This window comes from Cynocephalus volans, chromosome 17 (genome assembly GCF_027409185.1).
Source record: "Cynocephalus volans isolate mCynVol1 chromosome 17, mCynVol1.pri, whole genome shotgun sequence".
Classification (NCBI taxonomy): domain Eukaryota; kingdom Metazoa; phylum Chordata; class Mammalia; order Dermoptera; family Cynocephalidae; genus Cynocephalus; species Cynocephalus volans.
The window spans coordinates 10,548,654-10,569,305 of NC_084476.1; the positions used below are offsets into that span (position 1 = coordinate 10,548,654).

Below are 20,652 nucleotides of genomic sequence, written 5' to 3' on the forward strand. Positions count from 1 at the left end.
AATCTGAGCAGAAAGCCCAGAGCAGTGACCCCCTCTAGCATCGTGTCATGGTGCCACCCACCTACCCACATCCGTTCTGTGTTACTTACGGCAAACTCCTCTGGAGTCACTTTCAAGACATCAAAGACAACAGCATCGTAGCTCTTGCTGGCATAGTCGCAGCTCTGTCCCTCCAGAGAGTCTGAGCTGCTGCTGCCCTGTGGAGAATGTGGAGAGATGATGCCAACTGTGCAGGCTGGTTTAGAATCACTGCCTGCAAAGCCCCCAGGATTGAGGATGGGAGAGTGATAGAACTGTGTAACGGTAAAGGCTTTCACTGTTTAGTGCTTTAACGCTATTCTAGGCACTGTGTTAAGCACTCCATATGCATAACGTTATTTAATTCTCCTGGGTACCCTATGAGTACACACTATTTTTATTCTCATTTTACAGAAAAGGAAGTAGAGGCAATGTTACTGAAGCTATCTCAGCTACAAAACTGAAAGCCAGAATGTGACCCTAGTTTTATGTCTCTTTGACACCTAAACATAAACCTTGAGTAGCTACACCCTAACTGCTTCTGCCAGTGGTGTAGTGGTGGGGTGAAAAATTACAGTCCAGTCTCTTTCAAAGTAAATAAGAGGCCTGAGGAAACCATCTGTTTCATTTTATATATTTCAAACATTACCTGGTTTCACCTGTTTTTTTCCTACTTGAAGTCATTGTAGGAAATTGTTACGCAAAATATAAAACAGGGTCTCAAGGCTTATTTCATGTATGCACTACTGGAACTTAAGGTTGCTAGCTGATGAGCTAAGGGGTAACAACCAATTGGCTTCGGAGATTGGCGTGAAAGTTATATTTAGTAGAGTCCCTTGTGTTAAGAACATTCTGAGTCCTGGATGTAATGAAAAGATCTCCCATAAAAAAGCGAGTTAAAACAAATGTGGCTGATTTCATGAAACCCAACACTGTGGGGATCCCAGAATGCTGAACATACCTTCTCTTTAATTTTATTTAATTTCATCAAACTTTACTTTTGGGAATCAATTGAGCTTACCACCCCAAAATTGTGCCCCATTCATAAATGGTTTTATTTGTCTCAACTCATGAAGAAGGATTTTGTGGTTTCTATTAACAGCAACATCTTGGACCAGGATTTAGAGAATACACTTCTATTAATTCCTCTTTATTTCACTCTTCCCAAAATGTCTATATCTGGAAAAACTTTGCAATCTTACTGGAAACCAGAGTGTTTTTAAGCCAGTGAGGGAAACTGATAGTCAACAATTGAAAATGTGAGGTTAAAAAGAGGGGCAGGAACTTAAACCTGTAGATTTCAACAGGCCTGTATCATTAAAAGGTTTTGCAAATGAGCCTATTATACCAAAAACTCTAAGATGATATTAAGAAGCAGTATACCACAGTGGTTAAGAGCTCTGAAATCAGACAGACCTGGTTAAAATGTCACCTCCATACCAGTTGCTGTCCAACCTCAGGCAAGTTAGTTCATTTTACTGAGTCTCAGTTATCTATAAAATGGTGAGATTAAAACCTACTTCCCAGGCTTATAGGACAAGTTATATAAAATGAAGCTTAGAAATCAACTGGCAGAACCCCCACTCCCTGGGAGACACTGATTCAAGGAGCCTGGGGTGGGCTCAGGCATGGCTATCAGTCCACAGGTGATAGGACTTTCTCCCCTGATGAGAATCTGTTAAACTTTAAAAATAATAAAGACTTCTGAATGTTTCTGGAATTGGCAGTCTATCTTTCAATCTTATACACAGACCCTGAGCAGAAGAAAATCTGCAAATCTTTCTATACTTCTGCATCTGACTTCCAGGAAGCAGGCCAAATCAGGGTGACAGGGCTGATTTTCTCTAGGACAGTGTAGTGTCATGATCAGCAGCACCAACTCGAGAGTTAGAGAGGCCTGGCTCTGAATCCTCACTTGCCTGGCTGTGTAATTTGAAGCCAGTTTGTTCACCTCTCTGTGCTTCAGTTTCCTCATCTATAAACTGGATAAAACAATAGTACAAACCCGAAAGAGATATTGTGAGGATTAAAAGAGAGGATGCCTGTGGAACATGCAAAAAAGAAGTGCCTGGTATATAGGGAGCAATAAATTATGGGTGTGTATGGTTGTAAATGTGTCACTCCAAACACCAAAATTTATTGAGCACTTCAATTATACATGTATTCATTCATTCATTCAATAAATATTGAATACTTACTATGAGCTGGATACACATATATGTACATATACATATTGCATGAGTATGTATACACATATATGTGTGTATACACTCATATATATACATGCATATACACACACAGAAACCAAAGAAGAAAGAAGTTTTACTCAAGATGGAATGTAAATTATAGATGGAAACAGAAGTCTGATTCCTCTAGTTACCAAACAGTCTGTTTCTGGGACTTCAGGCTTTATAACTTTCCTGTAACATTCCCATTATACCTGCTCCAAACACACACATTCATATAAGGGGACTTGTTTAATCAAAAGTTGCCTCAAATACATTCATTGGTGATGATGATGAAGATCACGATTATAATGCTGCTGCTTCTGCAGCAACTTTATTTAAACCTATATTAGCACCTTTAGGGAATTTTAAAAGGCACCCACAAGTCTGATTTCAGGACCAGAGATCAAAATAAGGAATTTCTGGAAAGGTTTATAAGAAATGAACTAGCTGTGATTTTCTGGCTGGTCCACCAGGATTATTTCAGAAGCCCAGCCTGACGACAAAGGCCTTGTGAGCTCAGAACTCTGACACTGCCTTGCCAGCTTGTCAAAGGAGCAGGTATTAATGCATTCAACATGGTGACATCCTGGGCCTCAGACCACACCCACTCCTTCCACATGCCTCTGCTCCATTACTGAGCTTGGAAAGCAAACTCTCAAACCCCACAGCAGTGGCCCTAGCCCAGGCCTCTCTAGACCACCAGTCCTTACAGCCATTTCCTACTGAGCAAGGTAAATAAGAACCCAGGGCCAGCTGGAATGACTTCTGTCTGACTTCATTCCTAGGAAAGGTCTGATCCCTTCTTGCCACCAAAATGGAATGTGGCACTTGCTACAACTGGACTGGGCAGGTATTTGTCTTTCTTTGAAGAGAACAACTTCAGAAAACATACTGATCCTCAGGGCTGACTGCCTCCCAAATCTCACGCCTGGCATGGCAAGGGGCCTTGGGAGTGCTAAGAATGGTGGTATTCATCGAGCCCTGCAGCCCTGCCGTCCATGGCTTACCTGGTGCCTGGGTCAGCTGAAAGGAGTCCCTCCCACCCACTGTCCCAATCCTCACAGCCTCTGTACCTGTGGAGTGGCGGAGGTGACCAACACGCTAGCCATCAGACCATTCCTCTTGTACATAGTCTCCAGGCCACAGGGAGCTTCAGGGCAGCCTCTGCCGGTGACATAACCTATCTGGAGAAGTCCTGCAAGGCAAAGGAGCTCATAAAAAACAGTCATCAAAACCAACTTAATCCTATCCGCATGAGAAAATCGTACCATACTTGAGCAGATCACCCTGGAGGAGACCTTTAAAGAAAGGTCCTAAGCTGGTGGCCTTCAGGCTAAATATGGCCCACAGATAGAGTTTGTTGGGCATGTAGAGAGCTTTAATATATTTTTAATTACCAACATTTAAAAATTAGAAGATTTCACATAGAATTCTGGATTTCTGACTTTTCTGGCAATATAGAGCCCATATTCCTACATGACAACCATCAGCTGGGCTTAGCAGTGGCTGTCCCTTCTACTGAAGCAAGTACCTTTTAGTCCCCACCTAGCCTGTGCAGCCATTCCAATATACCTGACCCTTGCAGGCACCAGAGTATGTGATCTTTGTTTTAAAACAAAGGTGGGGTAAAGAAGACAAACTGATTCTACTGTGTTCACCTAGGTGCCATACTGTTTTGTCAACAATAATGTGGATAATAGCTAACCCCCATATGGTACTCACCATGTGCTGTGTGCTTGACACACGTTAACTCATCTAACCTTCCCAACAATCCTGAGGTAGGTCCTGTTATTACACCCAGGTTACATGTGGGGAAATTGAGGTACAGGGAGATAACTCACTCATGCTTTGGTGCCTTTGCTCATGCTGTCCCATCATCCCATCATCATTCAAGACCCTGCTCAAATGTCATTTCTTCTGGTTATGATGACTAAACTACCCAAAGCAGAACCACACAATCAATGTGCACACACCTGTAGCAGAGCGTTTATCACATCACTGAACACAGAGAACTGTAGCCAGTGACAGCTTTTTAGCAAGCAAGTGTCCAGGAGAGTAGGGAGGATGTGGTGGGGGAAGGGAAGGAGATGGCAAAGACACCAGTTGGAAGCCAACTGCAATTATGTGCACCAAGAGGTGAGGAGGGTCCACGGAGCTAAGGTTACAGCAGTGATTCCACAGAAATTGAAGTGGGGATGGAGAAGAACCAGCTGAGGATGAGACGGTTTCTGGTATAAGGCACCAACAGACGGACTTTGGACTTCCCAGCCTCAGAAACTATAAGCAATAAATTTCATTTTCTTTATAAAATGCCCAGTTCTGTGTATATTGTCATAAGCAACAGAAATAGGATAATACAATATGATTCCAGTTTGGGAAATGTCCAGAGAAGGAAAATTATAAGACAAAAACACACATCAGTGGGGGCTGGGCTAGGAGCAGGACTGACTGCACAGTGACACAAGGGAGTTTTTAAGGTGACAGAAATGCTCTAAAACTGGATCATGGTGACAGTTACAAAACTCCAAAAATTCACTAAAAATCATAAAATTGTACAGTTAGAATGGGTAAATTTTGTGGTATGTAAACTCTACTACAATAGAAGAAACACCTTCAGCTCTGTTTCATGATGGTCATCTGAACTCACACATTTAACACCCCCCTTATCCCCTTTGAAATAATCAAGTAAATATTAAAATACTACAAACATATAGTATCAGCACATGACAACAGAGAAGGGCATTATTATAACACCACACTCTAACCAACTGAGCTAACCAGCCAGCCCAAGAAGGGTACTATTAATTAAGAAAAAACTCTCAAGACTTTCCAGGGCAGAAGAGACTGAGAGGAGAGCAAAGTCCCTGGAGCAAAGGAAAGATCTCCCGGGAATTGAGTGGATGGGGTCCTCCAACAGAAAAGCCCCTGAAAAACCCAGAGACTTCAAAATGGGGAGTCCAAAAACTGAGATTAAAAGTAAGTCCAGCTCAAGAGTTACACAGCAGTCAAGCTTCCTGGACTGTCTCAAACCAGACAAACTAAATCAAATGGGCTGGGGTCAAGCTTCCTAGACTGTCTCACACCAGACAAATCCAGACAAACTAACTCAAACAGGCTGGGGGTCTGCGACCAACTCAGATAGTCTATTCAAAGACAGAACAAACCAGCTTGATAGGACAGAACCTGTTCAGATCAATTCAAACAGGATTCAAGTGACTCAATCCAGGCCTAACAGAGAGTCACCTTCGGAGACTGAGTGGAAGACAGCCCGATTGATCCTCCTTGAGTGGATCCAACCAGCCTCAGTTCAAGGCCACTGAGGTGGGCTTTGCTCCTTTCTGGGTGTGCCTGGCACCCTGCAGGTCTCCCCAGGGGGAGCCCAGACACAAAGCTCAATCTGCTTGGCCTGGCCAAAACCAGAGCCCTTGCTCCCCTACTTGCCTGACCACCATACATTCTCGAGCCACATAGGTGCCTCAGTTCTCTGACCCTCTCCTGTGACTGGCCATCAGCTCACACCCTGCTTCCCATCAGAAGGATGCTGCCAACTCTACCCATTTCTCCAGCATCACCTGGTGGCGTGCTTAGGTGCTCCCTCTCCACACACCAATAACAGCACTAACAGTAAGTGCTGATGCTGTTCAAGGCACTGGGCTAAGCTTTATATTTTTAGCTCATTTAATCTTCACAAAAGCCCCATGAGATAGAGACTATTTTGGATATCCAGGAAACTGAGGCACAGAGAGGTAAAATGACTTACTGCCAAAACTCTCCATCCAGGCCAGGCACAGGACAAGCACTCAATCAAGGTTATTGTTACTATTAGTGTTAACCTTATCCTACAAGTATCTATTAACTTATACCTATTCTTTTTTCCTAAAACAAACAAAACATTAACTTTAAATGTTCGAGAAAGAACAGCATCATGCTCTGTGAAACCATGGGCTTCCACATTCCCATCAGTGGGCTCCAAGCTTCCTGAGGAGCAGGGGCCAAGTCCAGGGCCCCAAGTACAGGGCTCCTCCTCCAAGAGGCTCATCCTGCCCACCCCGTCTCCACTGCAACCCCAGCCCACCTAGAGACAAAGTATGACAGCCATAGTGTGTTAGCCATTAATGCTTGCTATGGGCAATCTGAGCTGGGAAGAAAGACAAGCGCTTGTTTTTGATCTGACTCCTGCATGTCTCGCCACTGACAAAAACAGCCTAATTTATGGGCAGCAACTCTCAGACAAGTGATATTTCACATGCTAAGAAATAACAGGACCAAGCAGAATGAAACAATCTTTCCAGGACCCAAAGAAACCTCCACTCATTCAACTTCAGTCCCTGAGGCCTGGCTGAGCCCCAACTCTTGTATCAGGGAGCAGACTCCCATCAAGAAGGTCATCCCAGCCCGGGCTCCTCCCAGAGAACCACTTCCCTACCCCAGAGGAGGGCCCTGAAGATGGGTGACTGTGCATCCCAGGCCAGACCAACTGGACCATGGTGACAACCTGATTCTCCTAGGAACTCAGGACCCTAAGACACCAGTTTTTTCTTTTTTTTTTTTAAATTTTATTTTGTCGATATACATTGTGGCTGATTATTGCTCCCCATCACCAAAACCTCCCTCCCTTCTCCCTCCCCCCCTCCCCCCCAACAATGTCCTTTCTGTTTGCTTGTCATATCAACTTCAAATAATTGTGGTTGTTATATCTTCTTCCCCCCCCCCCGGTTTGTGTGCATGTGTGTGTGTGTGTGTGTGTGTGTGTGAATTTATATATTAATTTTTAGCTCCCACCAATAAGTGAGAACATGTGGTATTTCTCTTTCTGTGCCTGACTTGTTTCACTTAATATAATTCTCTCAAGGTCCATCCATGTTGTTGCAAATGGCAGTATTTCATTCGTTTTTATAGCTGAGTAGTATTCCATTGTGTAGATGTACCACATTTTCCGTATCCACTCATCCGATGATGGGCATTTGGGCTGGTTCCAACTCTTGGCTATTGTAAAGAGGGCTGCGATGAACATTGGGAAACAGGTATACCTTCGACTTGATGATTTCCATTCTTCTGGGTATATTCCCAACAGTGGGATAGCTGGGTCGTATGGTAGATCTATCTGCAATTGTTTGAGGAACCTCCATACCATTTTCCATAGAGGCTGCACCATTTTGCAGTCCCACCAACAATGTATGAGAGTTCCTTTTTCTCCGCAGCCTCGCCAGCATTTATCGTTCATAGTCTTTTGGATTTTAGCCATCCTAACTAGACACCAGTTTTTTCTGACCAACCAATCTGAGGCACTGTACCCTTGGGAATAGAGTAGTGCAGGGACAGTCTGGTGAGAGGGGTAAAAGCAGAGGGAGGAAACAGATGCACAGAGAAGCTGAAGAGAGAACTTGTGTCTGAATTAAAAGGAGAGCATTCCAGGGCCCTGTAATAAAATACCTCTCTTTCAGTGTCAGGTAGTTAGAGTAGAATTCCAAAAAGACCTTGACCAAGGCTAGTTCCTAAACATGAAGTCCATGCCAGTCCACCAGAAACCAGACCCTGGGCTCATTGGCTCATCGGAAAGGGCATGTGGGGGGGCTCATTGGAAAGGGGAAAGATACACACCATTCATTCATTCACTGGGCTCCTACTTCATGCCAGTCATCATTATAACCAACAGTTCTTCACTGTCTTGTGTCTTGGACACTTTTGGCAGTCTAGTGAAACCTATGGGCTCCTTCTCACAGAAATGTTTTTAAATGCATAAAATAAAGTTACACAGGGAACCAATTATATTAAAATATAGTTATTATTTTTAAAATAATTTGTAATGTAGTAATTATATATGTCTTCATATAAGGGAACATATATATATATATTTCTTTATTGTTGCATTAAATAACAAGATCTATTGGTGAGTCTAATAACTTCCATAATTTCAAAGTAGTTATGAGTACAGATATTCTGAGATGCTCACAACAGTTATGTGAAATGAAATTATCTGTGATTTCTATTGGTGACAAAGTCCCAGATACTGTTAATATAAATGTGATTCATTATCTATTTTAGTGAGAGAAATGCTAAATTTTAATTAGAAGTTAGTGAAAATAAAAATGTCATTTTTTCCCATCCAAATTCATAAATGCTGTGGTCATAAACCCCTGTTTCAGGCACTGGGAACACCAAGAGAGTAGACACATAAGGTAGGTGCTCCAACAGAACTTGCATTCTAGATCAGGAGTTAGAAAATGCATTGTATTAGTCCATTTAGGTTGCTTCTAACAAAATACCTCAAACTGGGTAATTCATGAAGAAAACAAAATTTATTGCTTACAGTTTCTGAGGCTGGAAAATCCAAAGTCCATCTGGTGGTGGCAACAGTAACTCAGGGGTCTCACACTGCAAGATGGTGGAAGCGGAGAGAGCAGAGAGAGAGAGAGAGAGACTCTCTTCTTTTAAAGCCCTAAGAACCACGCCCCTGACCACCATTTTTAATCCATTCACTACCGTGTGGTCCTACAACCCAATCACTTCTTCAAGGCCCCACCTTATAATTACCATAATAGGATTTCCCACCCTCTTAACAGTCACAGTGAAGGCTAAGCTCCTAATACATAAAATTTGGGGGACACAACTCAAGTTTCAGGGAGTTTGGGGGGACATAATTCAATCTACTATATGCATGTAACAAAAAGATAACTTCAGATACTGATAAATGCCTTCAGGAAATAAAATAGGGTAGAAGATGATATTTGCCAGGTTGGTCAAGGAAGCCCTCTCAGATGTAATACCTGAGCTGAAACCTCCGGAAGGGGGCAGCCATAAAAACCAGTGGGAGTCTTCTTTGCAGAGGGAACAGCAAGGTGCAAAGGCACTGAGTTGCACATGAACTTATCAGGTTTATGATAGAGGCAGAAGGCTATGGCTGGAGCTTAGTCAGCCAGAAGCAGTGGACAGACAGGCTAGGGCCAAAGCACAAAGTGCCTTGTAGGCCATGGTGAGGAGTTTGGGTTTTATTTAGAGTGCACTGGGAACCCACCAGTAAACTAGAGGGTTTTGAGTGATGTGCATTGTTTTTGAAGATCACTTTGGCTACTGCATGGAGAACTGCATTGGAGAGACCAAAGATGAAAGCAGTGAAGCCCACTGGAAGGTAAGAGATGGCAATAGCTGGACTGCTAGCCATGAGGAGAAGGGAGTGGATCTGGGAGGTATTTTGGACGTAAGATAGACAAGACTGGCTGATGAACTGCATGCAAGGGATGAGGAAAAGAGAGGAACCAAGGGTGACTTCTAAGTTTGGAGCTGTTATGGATGGGCAGGTTGTGGCCTAACAGCCACATTCTGCTTAGTAGTTCCTTCTGTTCATTCAGCACCATCCACTGAAACTGCTGGTGGACCGATTCTGAGGATTCAGAGTCAAAGAAGGCACAGCCTTGTCCTCAAGGGTCCTGCAGTGCAGTGGGGGGAGAAAATCAAGTAAGGAGATCCTTACAGGATGTGTGCTATAGGTTCATAAGATTGCAGGTTCACTGGAGCACAAAGAAGAGGGTGATTAATGCCCTTGGGGGTCAAAGAAGACATCAGTGAGAAGGGCCACTGAGTTGGGTCTTAAAAGATAAGTGGGAGTGTTCCAAGTCAAGGGTGGGCAGAGTCGGGGGCACTGAGCATGTGTGGAAGCATGGGGCATGAGAAGACATGTGGGATGCCACTGAGCCAGAGCACAAGCAGCAGGCGTACCCTTCTCACCTACCCCAGCTCCATGTCCATTACACTAACATAGGCACTGGAGACACAGTGGCAATAAAACAGGCAGGGATCCCCTTGGAGTTTATGTTTTAACAGATGGCCTTAACACTACAACTACAGCAACAGCACCTTGCCTCCTGTTCACGCCCTCATCCATTCTGCAAACTTTGTAAAGCTTTTTCTAACATACTCTATGCAGAGGAGTCAGACCAGCCCTGGGCCTCAAAGAGCTCATACACACTCAGATGAATCATCACTGTCATCACTACAATTCATCAGACTCTTATTTTGTGCTAGGCTTCGGCTAAAAGATTTATACTCATTAAAAAAAAAACAAAAACCAACATTTTACAGATGAGAAAACTGAGGCTCAAAGAGATAAATTAAACTGTAATGTGAAGATGAATTTTTACATATCTGCACTGGCTGTGTGTCCCATACTAGACAGGGAGGCACTCTGGAATAATGGTAGGAGCCTCAGCTTTTTGAGTTTGGGCAAATTAGTCTGTACCACACGAAAAACCCCAGTCTTTCTACCCTCCCTCTGCCTCTCTCACCTCTTACATACACACACGCTCACACTCGCGCGCGCACACACACACACACACACACTCACACTCCTGCTGCTAATGCTTCCTTGGAAACCAAACACTGCAGAAGAAAAAGTGATTCTCATGATGTAACTTCTTAAGAACGTGGCAGTTGTATCAGAACCACAGAACAATCTCACATCTCTTTTTTCTGCTTATGACAGAATCTGGTCTTGTGTGTGTGGGCTCCTGAAGAGGGAAAGGAAAATCACATATGTGATGTTGGTTTCCTTCCAAACTTTCAGAATTCTCCTCAATGTTTCAAGTTCAGGAAACCAAGAAAATAACAGGAGACAGTCTGATGCAGACCACTGTTGAAAAGGCAGAATAACTACTTTTTCCTGAGCCTATGGGGGTTGTTTCAAAGAAAATACATACCTCCAGGAATGTTCAATTACAAGAGAATGATTTCTTCCAAATGTTTTAGACAAGTATGAAATGGATCCCAAACCCCATCTAAGAGCCTGCTTCCACCGTGTGGGATGCACTACTTTCAGGAGACTGGCTGCAGCTTGCTCCTCCTTTCTGTGTCATGCACAGAAGCTATGACAAAGACAAACAGGAAGAAAATAAAGAGGTTGTCTTCCCACAATCCCTCCTCCAATTGTTTGGTCTAATTCATGAGCTACAGTGTAAGTATACACACACACAAACTCACTCTCTCTCAACCATAGCCACAAGCGCATCAGATTTTGTATTGCCAAAAGGTTTCCCACCAGAACAACCATCACTCTGGGGCTGGACCACCTGACAGGAACTCAAAAAACGGACCCCTTGTGCTGTTATCTCTACCTCTTCCTGACCCTCTCCAAAATCGCCAAACCTCTTTCCCTGGCAAGCAGCACCGTCTGGCGGCTTTCAAAGAGAGGCCCTGGCCACATAAGCACAAATGCCATCACTCCCTCCAACGTTTACCAGCTTCCTCCCCGACTCGTTGCAACCTACCCCTCCAGATAGATGTTCAACATCCAGCCTCTTGCCTCCTCCCTAAGAGAGAAATAATGGGCTAAGGAGGCACCATCATGTACACAATGCCAAGAGTGGCTGTGTCTCCGTGGAGGAGAGAAATCAGCAGCACTTGGAAAGAGGGCAGGCTTTAGAGACAGAGCCATCCGCAGATACCAGGTAACAGACAAAACTTGCAAGACTGAGCAAACATGACGAGAAGGGCCACGAAGAACATCTTTTTGGGAAGGAAAAGCACCTACGTTACAGAGCCGAAGCAGGGACCACCACAAACAGGCAGCAATCCACGTGTTCCTATGACAGGCATTCCTGAGCACCCCCACATCCCAGGCTTGTGTGCTGAATGAGGCTGGGGAGGAACAAATGGAGAAGGCGCATCACTGCCCTTAGGAAACCTGAAGTCTAGCCCAGGGATGCCCAACCTTTTCGAGAATGAGGACTTTTTGAGTTTTTAAAATATAAGTAATACATGTACATAGTAGAATTACATAAACTGAATAAAAAGGTATAAAATGAAAAGGAAAGTCTCCTCTCCCCAGAGCCCCTAGTCCTTGTCCCCAAGATTACACAGTTGACACTGTCGGGTAGCATCTTAATGCACCCACTCACAGAGATATAGAGATATAGATATAGAGAGAGATGTAAATGCATTTTAGAGACTCTCCTTTTCAACTCTAAAAGCAACTTAGTTTTCTTTTTGACACCTGGAGATTAAGAAAAAATCTTTGATAACAAAAAGTTATTATAAATTCACCAAAACTTTTTTTTAACTGATTATACATATTCATGGGGCACAGAGCTGACTGTCACCAACACTTTTAAATGAATTTGTGGTTTAACAATCACAGCAGTATCAACATCCTTTTGACAAATGGTGGGATGTATTTACAGCATCCTTCAGTCTACAGACTGTGCTCAGCACACCTGGATGTGGGGAGGCCTTACAGTGACCTGGAGCTCAACACCCCCACCCCCCAGCGGTTCACAACATGCAGTCACAGGCTTGGTTGATGCTAGAACAAGAAAGCTACAGAGCAATCTCTGTGGCAGGAAAAGAAGCCAGGCACTTCCCCGTGGCTTTGAGAACAGATAAATCAAGATTTGAATGCTCATCTGTCACTTGTTTCATGCCTACAGCAAGTTGCTTGACCTGGCCAACCTTCAAATTCCTCATGTGGGGATAATCGTGGTACCTACCTCACAAGAGGTTGAAAGGATGCTACAATGATGTATGCAAAAGTGGCAAGCACAGTGCCTGACAGGTAGCAGGCACTCAATAAATGATAGCTATTGCTTCTGTTAACACCCTCCACGCCCCCCCTTCACGCTCCCGGGGGCAGGGGTGGGCAAGGGCAATGCTCTGTTAGCATAAGACCACAAGAAATCCATTTGAAGTTGAGGTAATGGAACATGAGAATAAGGAATATGAATTTCTAATAAGACCAGGAAAGGGTCCTCAGATTGGCAGAATAGTTTTATTTTAGACCCTCTATGAAAGGCTAGAGCTTTCCCATCCCCCATATCAGAATCTATAATCTACTCTGGAAACCAAAGGTTCCTCCCTCCCCCAAAAAGGCTACAGAAGATAGGTGGAGGAGGAGAAAAATCCTTACCTGCAGCCACTAACTGGTAAGTCAGACCTGATTTTTTCAACAGGGAGTGGAGGCAAATTTTAGGAATATGAGAGGCCTGGAGATATTTGTGGGGGCAGACTCAAAGAGAGCTACAGGAAATGGGGGTGAAAGGGAGAGAGAGAAAATGAGGGTGGTCTACCTGGGACATTCCAGATACCTATGAAAACTCGAGGAGCATCCTCGTGGGGTGCCTTCCCGTTCTGGAAGCCTGAGTAGTGAAGTTTCCCTTTCTGTGTATTAGAGATCATGGTAGCCAGACCAGAAACCCAATGCTGCATTCTCTCTCCCCAGTTCTGTACAGCCCTCAATCAGTCACCTACTGCTATGGGTTAAATGTGTCCTCCAAAAGTTTAAGTATTGGACACTTAATCTCCAAAGTAACAGTGTTAAGAAGGTGGAAAATCCAATTATGGTAATTGAAAGGTGGGGCTTCTAAGAGGTGGTTAGATTGTGAGGGCTGTGCCCTTGTGTTACTCCACTCATGGAGTAACAGGCGTGGTTCTGATGGCCTTAAAAGGAGAGTGAGTGAGGAGGTTGCTCACTCTCACTCAGCCCAGTACTGCCATGTGACACCCTGCATTGCTGCAGAGCCACCACCAAAAAAAAGAGAAAAAAACAGGCCTTCACCAGATGTGTTCCCTGGACTTTGGACTTCCCAGCCTCTGAAACTGTAAGAAATAAATTTCATTTCTTTATAACTTTCCCAATTTGGGGTATTCTGTTATATGCAACAGAAACAGACTAATACAGAAAATTGGTACCAAGAAGTGGGGTGTTGTTAATAACAAATACCTGAAAATGGGGAAACAGCTTTGGAACTGAGTCACAGGCCGAGGCCAGAAGAATATGGAGAAGCAGGCTAGAAAAAGCCTAGATTCTGGTGAGGGCTTAGAAGACAAGAAGACCAGGGAAAGTCTGGAACTTCTCAGAAAAAGGTTAAGTGGTAATAACTAAAGTGCTGACAAAAATATGGACAGTAAAGGTCATTCTGAGAGGTCTCATTTGGAAATGAGGACAAGCTTATTGGAAACTGGAGCAAGAGTCATCCTTATTATAGATATGCAAAGAACTTGGCTGCATTCTGTTCATACCTGAAGGCTTTACTGAATGCAGAACTTAAGAGTTATGAACTAGGGTATTCAGTGAAACAAATTTCTAAGCAGCCAAGCATTCAGACAGCTGTGTTGCTGAGCATAACAGCCTATGCTTAGTTATGGCAGCAAAATCATGACATAAAGCCAGAATTCATAATTAAAAGGGAAGCAGAGGGTGAAAATTGGAAAACTCTCAGCCTGACCACATAAAGAGTAAAAAGGCATGTTCAGCAGAGAAGACTAAGGGTGTAGTCCAGTGACCATTTACTAAGGAAATCAGGACAGAAAGAAGGGATCATCAAGAGAATGGAAGAAAGACCCCAAAGGCATTTCAGAGATGTTCGAGGCATCCCCTCCCATCACAGACCCAGAGGCCCAAGGAGACAGAATGGTTTCACGGGACAGGCTTGGGGAGTCCTCCACAGGCTTACTGCCTAGGGCCACCTTAAGATGCTGTTCCCTGCATTTCATCAACAGTGCTCCTTCCCTGTCCCAGCTGTAGCCAAATTGGTCCCCATGCTGTGGGACCCACTGCTTTGAAAGATAAAAGCCGTAAGCCTTGGCAGCATCCACATGGTAAGTCTGCAGGCTTGCAGAATGCAAGAGCTGTGAAACCCCAGTTTCAAAGCATGTATAGAAAAGCCTGAGGACCCAGGAAGAGATCTGTCACAGGGGCAGAATCACCACAGACAGCCTTCATTAGAGCAATGCCAAGTGGAAATATAAGGTCAGAGAACCCTCACCAGGGCCATGCCTAATGGAGCTATGGGAGCGGGGCTGCCCAAGGACTTGTAGGCTGAACCCCTGCATCAGTGTGCAGAAGATGCTGGACATGGAGTCAAGGCAGATTATTCACCAGCTTTGAGATTTGATACCTGCCCTGATGGATTTTGGACATGTGTGGGAACTGCTACCCCTTTCTTTTGGCCTATTTGTCCCTTTTTGAATAGGAATATGTACCTATGCTTGTCCCATCTTGTATACTGGAGGTAGATAACTTGTTTGATTTCATAGATAAGACTGGACTTTTGAACTGAAACAAGTTAAGACTCTGGAGATGAATGTATTTACTTGTGAGAAGTACATGAACTTTGGGGGCCAGGGGTGGAATGGGTCAAATGTGTCCCCCAAAAGTTAATGTATGGAAACTTAATCTCCATTGTAACAGTGTTAAGAGGGTGGGAAATTCAATTACAGTATTTGAAAGGTGGGGCCTTTAAGAAGTGATTAGATTGTAAGGATTGCATCCTTGTGATTGGACTGATCCATTCATGGAGTAATAGGCGTGGTTCTGACAGCTTTATAAGGAGAGGAAGTGAGAAGGTTAGCTCACTCTTGCTCAGCCCATTCTTGCCATGTGATACCCTGAGTTGCTACAGAGAATCACCCCACCAGAAAGAAGGCCCTCACCATATGTGTTCCCTAGACAGTGGACTCGCCAGCCTCCAAACTGTAAGAAATAAATTTCACTTCTTTATAAATTACCCAGTTCCAGGTATTCTGTTATAAGCAGGAGAAATGAACTAATACACTACTTAATCAGGGTCCAGGGAACATTTGCTTTACAAATAGATGGGCAACATTATCTGGAACTAAAAGGGGTTACTTACTGTTTCTGCTCAGGGCAACCATGAACAGAGATCGCCCCTCTCTGAGGATCATTAACAAATCTCACCCCCTCTGCTCCCTCTGCACTGCTCTAAGCCAACAAAACCTCTTGTCTGTACTACTGCAAAGGTTCCCTAAGCTGTCTCCCTGCTGTATCCCCGCCTCCTTAGGTTTTATTCTTGACACAGAGATATCCTTTCAAAATGTAAATCAAAAACTTACAGAACAGGGGGCTGGCTGGTTAGTTCAGTTGGTTAGAGCACGATGTTACACCAAGATCAAGGAGGGTTCAGATCACCATACTGGTCAGCCCCCCAAAAATAAAATAATTTTTTTAAAAAAGAGTGTATTTTCCTATATATAAAGCATACTCAGCTGCAGAAAAACAGGCTGCATCTCAGATCTTCCCCCCACCCCAGAGAGAAGCTAGAGAAATAAATTGAAAGATAAAAGAAGATGATGTCTGCCCTGGACAGTGACCTTATTATACAGAAGCAGAGCGAGAAGAGCAAAAAGAATTCAATCAACAGCATAAGATATGGCAGAACCATTCAGGATGAGAACTGAGACCAGGCTTTGGGACCTGATGGCAAGAGTGCCATGGGCACAGTGTCAGGGCAAGTTCCTGACTCTCCCAGTGCCCTCTAGGGTAGAAAAGAAAAGGCAAAAAATGCAGGCAGCAGATTGGGGCTGGGGTTTTCTGGGGACTTGAGACTCCTGAGCATATTCTCAGGCTCAAGATAAGGAGTTAGCAGAGGGCAAAATACTAAAAATGCAAGAGAAAGAGTGGACACCCGACAAAGCAAGTCTTGGAGAAGATGGTAAGGGCAGAACCGTGTTAGCTGCTTCCCCTGCAACTGGAGGGAGAAGGAGAACAGTGGCTGTCACTCAGACCTCACCTGCAGGAGCAGCACTAGGGAGAGCCCTGCTGGGCTGCCTGCACTGGGCAGGAGAATCTTATTTCCACAGGGACTACCAGCCAGCCCAGGTACCTAGTGGGCCTGGTGAAGTCTCTCGGGTGAGATTCTTTTACTCTATTTCATCCAAATGAGGCTCTGATGTGACCTTCTGGACTACGGAATTGTCACAGACTGAAGGAGACTCAGTGAATAAATGCAGTGAGGGATCCTGGATTGGATCCTGGAACAGAAAAAGGACATTAGGGGGAAAACACGTCAAAAAGGTCTGTAGTTTATATTATTGTATTTATGTTAATTTACCTATGTGAATTTGATAATTGTACTATGGTTACATAAGCTCTGAACTGCATTATAACTTTTCTGTAAGTCTAAAATAATTTCAAAACAAAAAGTTAGAAAACTTCAAAAAAAGAATTCTACACCCTCACTTCCTATCCCGCACTTCAAATGCCATCCTTCCCCACCCCAAACACACCCACACACACACACACACGCACACAATCTCCACAACCAGGGCTAAAAATATCTGACATTTCCCGTGCAAAACCATTATCAGAGGGTTATGGCTCTGAGGTGTTAATAAGGTTCAGGCATTTTACAGCTGGTACATGGGCCAAACAGACCCCTCGTAAGGAGGACGGGGTGGGGATAGGACACAGTTCACTCACTTCAAGGAGCAGAGAATCTCAGCCTCCTTTTCCCTCTCCTCCTCCTAGCAGCTGCCGAGGGCAGAGCAATTACTGGTCCAGGTTGTTGATAGGGCCTCATTCATTCATTAGGAGCACCACTGTGTGCCAAAAGGTCACACACCTATTCAAGCCCCTCTTTTCTCTTCCATTGCTGTCATGAGATCTTAGAGGTGAGCCAGGGCCCCTGCTGGGGCTCAGCCCTCTCTGACTCCCACATGCACACCTGAGTGTGCCCATCTCCTACAAGTTCACATACATTGCTGCTGGCCAGAGGATGGTAAGGGCCAAAGATACTGATCAAGCCTAGGGGAGTGGGAGGCCCCCTTGGGGTGCAAGACTGTCACTTGCTCCAACCCAGCTTTGACCAGCTGAGGTGACAGGCACTGGCCCAGTTCATAACAAGAGTCCCTTAATTCTCCTTTGCTACTGTTCCTTCTGTTATCTGGTCCCTCTGAAACCTTTAGGCGAGGGGCAGGTTGGCAGAACAGGATGCCCACATTCTTGGGCCTTTTTCACAGACAGCATTGAGTCCTGACCCTAAGCCATAACTTTTATAATAAACAGCCTGGTGCTTCCCATTAGAATAGGAGGGAAGTTCTCTATGGGGAATCAGGCAGGGTGGGAGAGGTCTGGCTGGAGAAGAGAGAGTGAAAACCCTCTACAAAACAGCAGGGGCATGCCCCATGAGGTGGGAGCAGGAAGTTTAAGGAAAATTTCCCCCGAGTTTCAGGGTGGCTTCAGGTATTATCCCACATTCCATCGGGAGACGGAGGGTGAGGGGTAGGGTGGAGGTGCCAAAAGGGCATGAGGACAGATGATACTTTCACAGCAAACCTTATAAATAGATTTTGGTTTCAAGATGATGAAATGAATCCATACATTTGCTTTCTCCTCTCCAAATCTTGTTGAAATGACCAAAGAAATAAAAAACAAGAAGAAAAAAAAATCTGTTTTAGCACTGAAATACAAGAAAGGGTGACATTAACGAACCAGAAATTATAAAGAATTTTTAGATGTGAGGCAAATGAAATTGGATTGAGGAGAAAACTGAGCATTAGACATCCGGCCATAAAATCAGCCATTTCCTCTGTACAAATAATAATTGGTTAGAAAATGTAATGGCACAAGAGCCCAATATAACAAGAGAAAAATACCTAGAAATAAACATTAAAAGAAATGTATACAAATCATTTCAATAAAGATATAAAATCTTACTAAAAGACTTTAATCAAAAGAGAGATATTTCACTCCCTTGAATAAGGAGACAATATTATAAAGCCATCAATTCTCCCCAATTAATCTATAAATAAAATGCATGTTCACTCCAAATCCTAAGGGGATTCATTTTGGAAATCAACAAATGACTCAAAATTTCATCTGGAAAAATAATTTTAAATAGCCAAGAAGTTTTCAAAAAAGAAATATAACAAGAAGGGTCAGGAAGTCACAGTCAGTAGTAAAAGGCACAGAAAAAAAATGAACGGATCAGTGAGATGGAGCACAGTCCAAATAACAGGATCAAGAATATGTGAGATTAATATACGATCAAGATGGCATTTCAAACAGCAGGGAGAAATGGACTATTCAATAAATGTTGAAGAAACAATCTACTAATCACTTGGGGAGGGGAAAAATTTGTTTAAAATCTTACCCAATATCATATGTAAGAATAAATTTTTGATGGATTAAAGATTTAAACAAACAAATAAAAATACTAGAGGAAATACAGATCAATTTTTTTTATAATTTTGGGGTGAAGAAGTCCTTTCTAAGGGCAATACAAAAGCCAGAAAACAAAGGAAACTATTGGCAGATTTAGCTACATTAAAAATTAAAACTTCTGTTCAGGAAAAGATATCATGAAAAAGATGAAAGACGATCAATAAACTGGGAAAAAGGTGTTTGTAACATCACAAGACAGATGGTAAATTAATATCCTTAATATAGAAGAATTTCCCCAGGAGCTCTCAATATTCAATAGATGTGTGACTCTGGGCAGGGGGCTTATCCTCTCTAAACATCAACTTTCTCATCCGTAAAAGAGAGAAGCTAATAGCAGCACCTTTCTCACAGCATTGGTGTGAGGATTAACATGAGAGGTTGTTTATAAAGCACTAAACCTGTAGTCTGAACAAAGCAAGGAAATCATCAGACAGGCAACCAGAGAATATGTTCCAGGAAGGCTACTGGCTGCAACACTATCTATAAAAAAAAAGCAAGAAAATACTAGAAAACCACATAAATGTGTTTCTGTATAGGCCATTAGAGTGCATCCATTCAAGAGGATACTAAGCAAGTAGGTAAAAAGGATGAGGTATATCAATATTTACTGACAGAGAAAGATGTCCACAAACTCAGGGCATATTCAGTTTCATTCATTCATTCACTCATTCAACAAATACTTACTCAAAGTCTAGTATATATATCAGCCACTATCCTAGGTGCTAGGATAGAGCAGAAAAAAAAAAAAAAAGCCAAAAACCCCCAAGTACATTCTAATGGGGAAAACAGAAAATAAATAAATCATTCAGTAAAATATATATGTCAGCTGGTGATAAGTGATAAAGAAAAAAGTAAAGCAGGAAAGGGGATAGGCAGTGGAGCGGGGACAAAATTACAATTTTAAATTCCCCACTGAGAAAGTGACATTTGAACATTTTTAAATACTTTTACATAGATGTGAACACACACATAGATGTACAGAAGGATATATGTTAAACTGTTAATACAATTGCCTCTTAAAGGTGTCTCTGTATGGCACTTTTACTTTCTACTTTTTGTACACTTCAATATTGTCTAATTTCTTTTAAAATAAGTATGGAAAACATTTATGAGCAACACAGCATTTGGGGAAGAAAACTGAAAATGATCTTCCACAGACAAGCACTTCAAGGATGGTTCACAGTCAGTAGAAAAGACTTGGAGACTTCCAGGCCAGGAGGGTGGGGTCTGATGCCTGGTGCTGCATCACCACCTGGTGGCCAATCGCCTAACTGCTCAATCTCATATCCAACCATGTCAAGGAAGCAAAAGAGGTAATATGCACAATTGTATGCAATTGTATAAAAACACATCTGCCCTGTGGACGGAGACTAAAAGGGAAGTGGGCAAACACAAACACCATTCGGGTACCAAGGTCATGATGAAATTTATTATTTAGCTTGGATTTTCAATAATAGG

The 20,652-nt window shown here is 43.2% G+C and overlaps 1 protein-coding gene across 6 annotated transcripts in view; it reads right to left on the minus strand.

The window, feature by feature from the left end:
- RALGPS1 (Ral GEF with PH domain and SH3 binding motif 1) overlaps window positions 1–20,652 on the minus strand; it is a 313,809-nt gene that overhangs the window by 266,321 nt on the left and 26,836 nt on the right. For all 6 annotated transcript variants that reach the window (XM_063081606.1, XM_063081607.1, XM_063081604.1 and 3 more), the window contains exons 2-3: window positions 3,320–3,441; window positions 90–197 (exon numbers count right to left, since the gene is read on the minus strand). In XM_063081606.1, coding sequence (XP_062937676.1) covers window positions 90–197; window positions 3,320–3,376 — 165 coding nt within the window. In that variant the 5' untranslated portion in view covers window positions 3,377–3,441. The remainder of the gene's footprint in view (window positions 1–89; window positions 198–3,319; window positions 3,442–20,652) is intronic.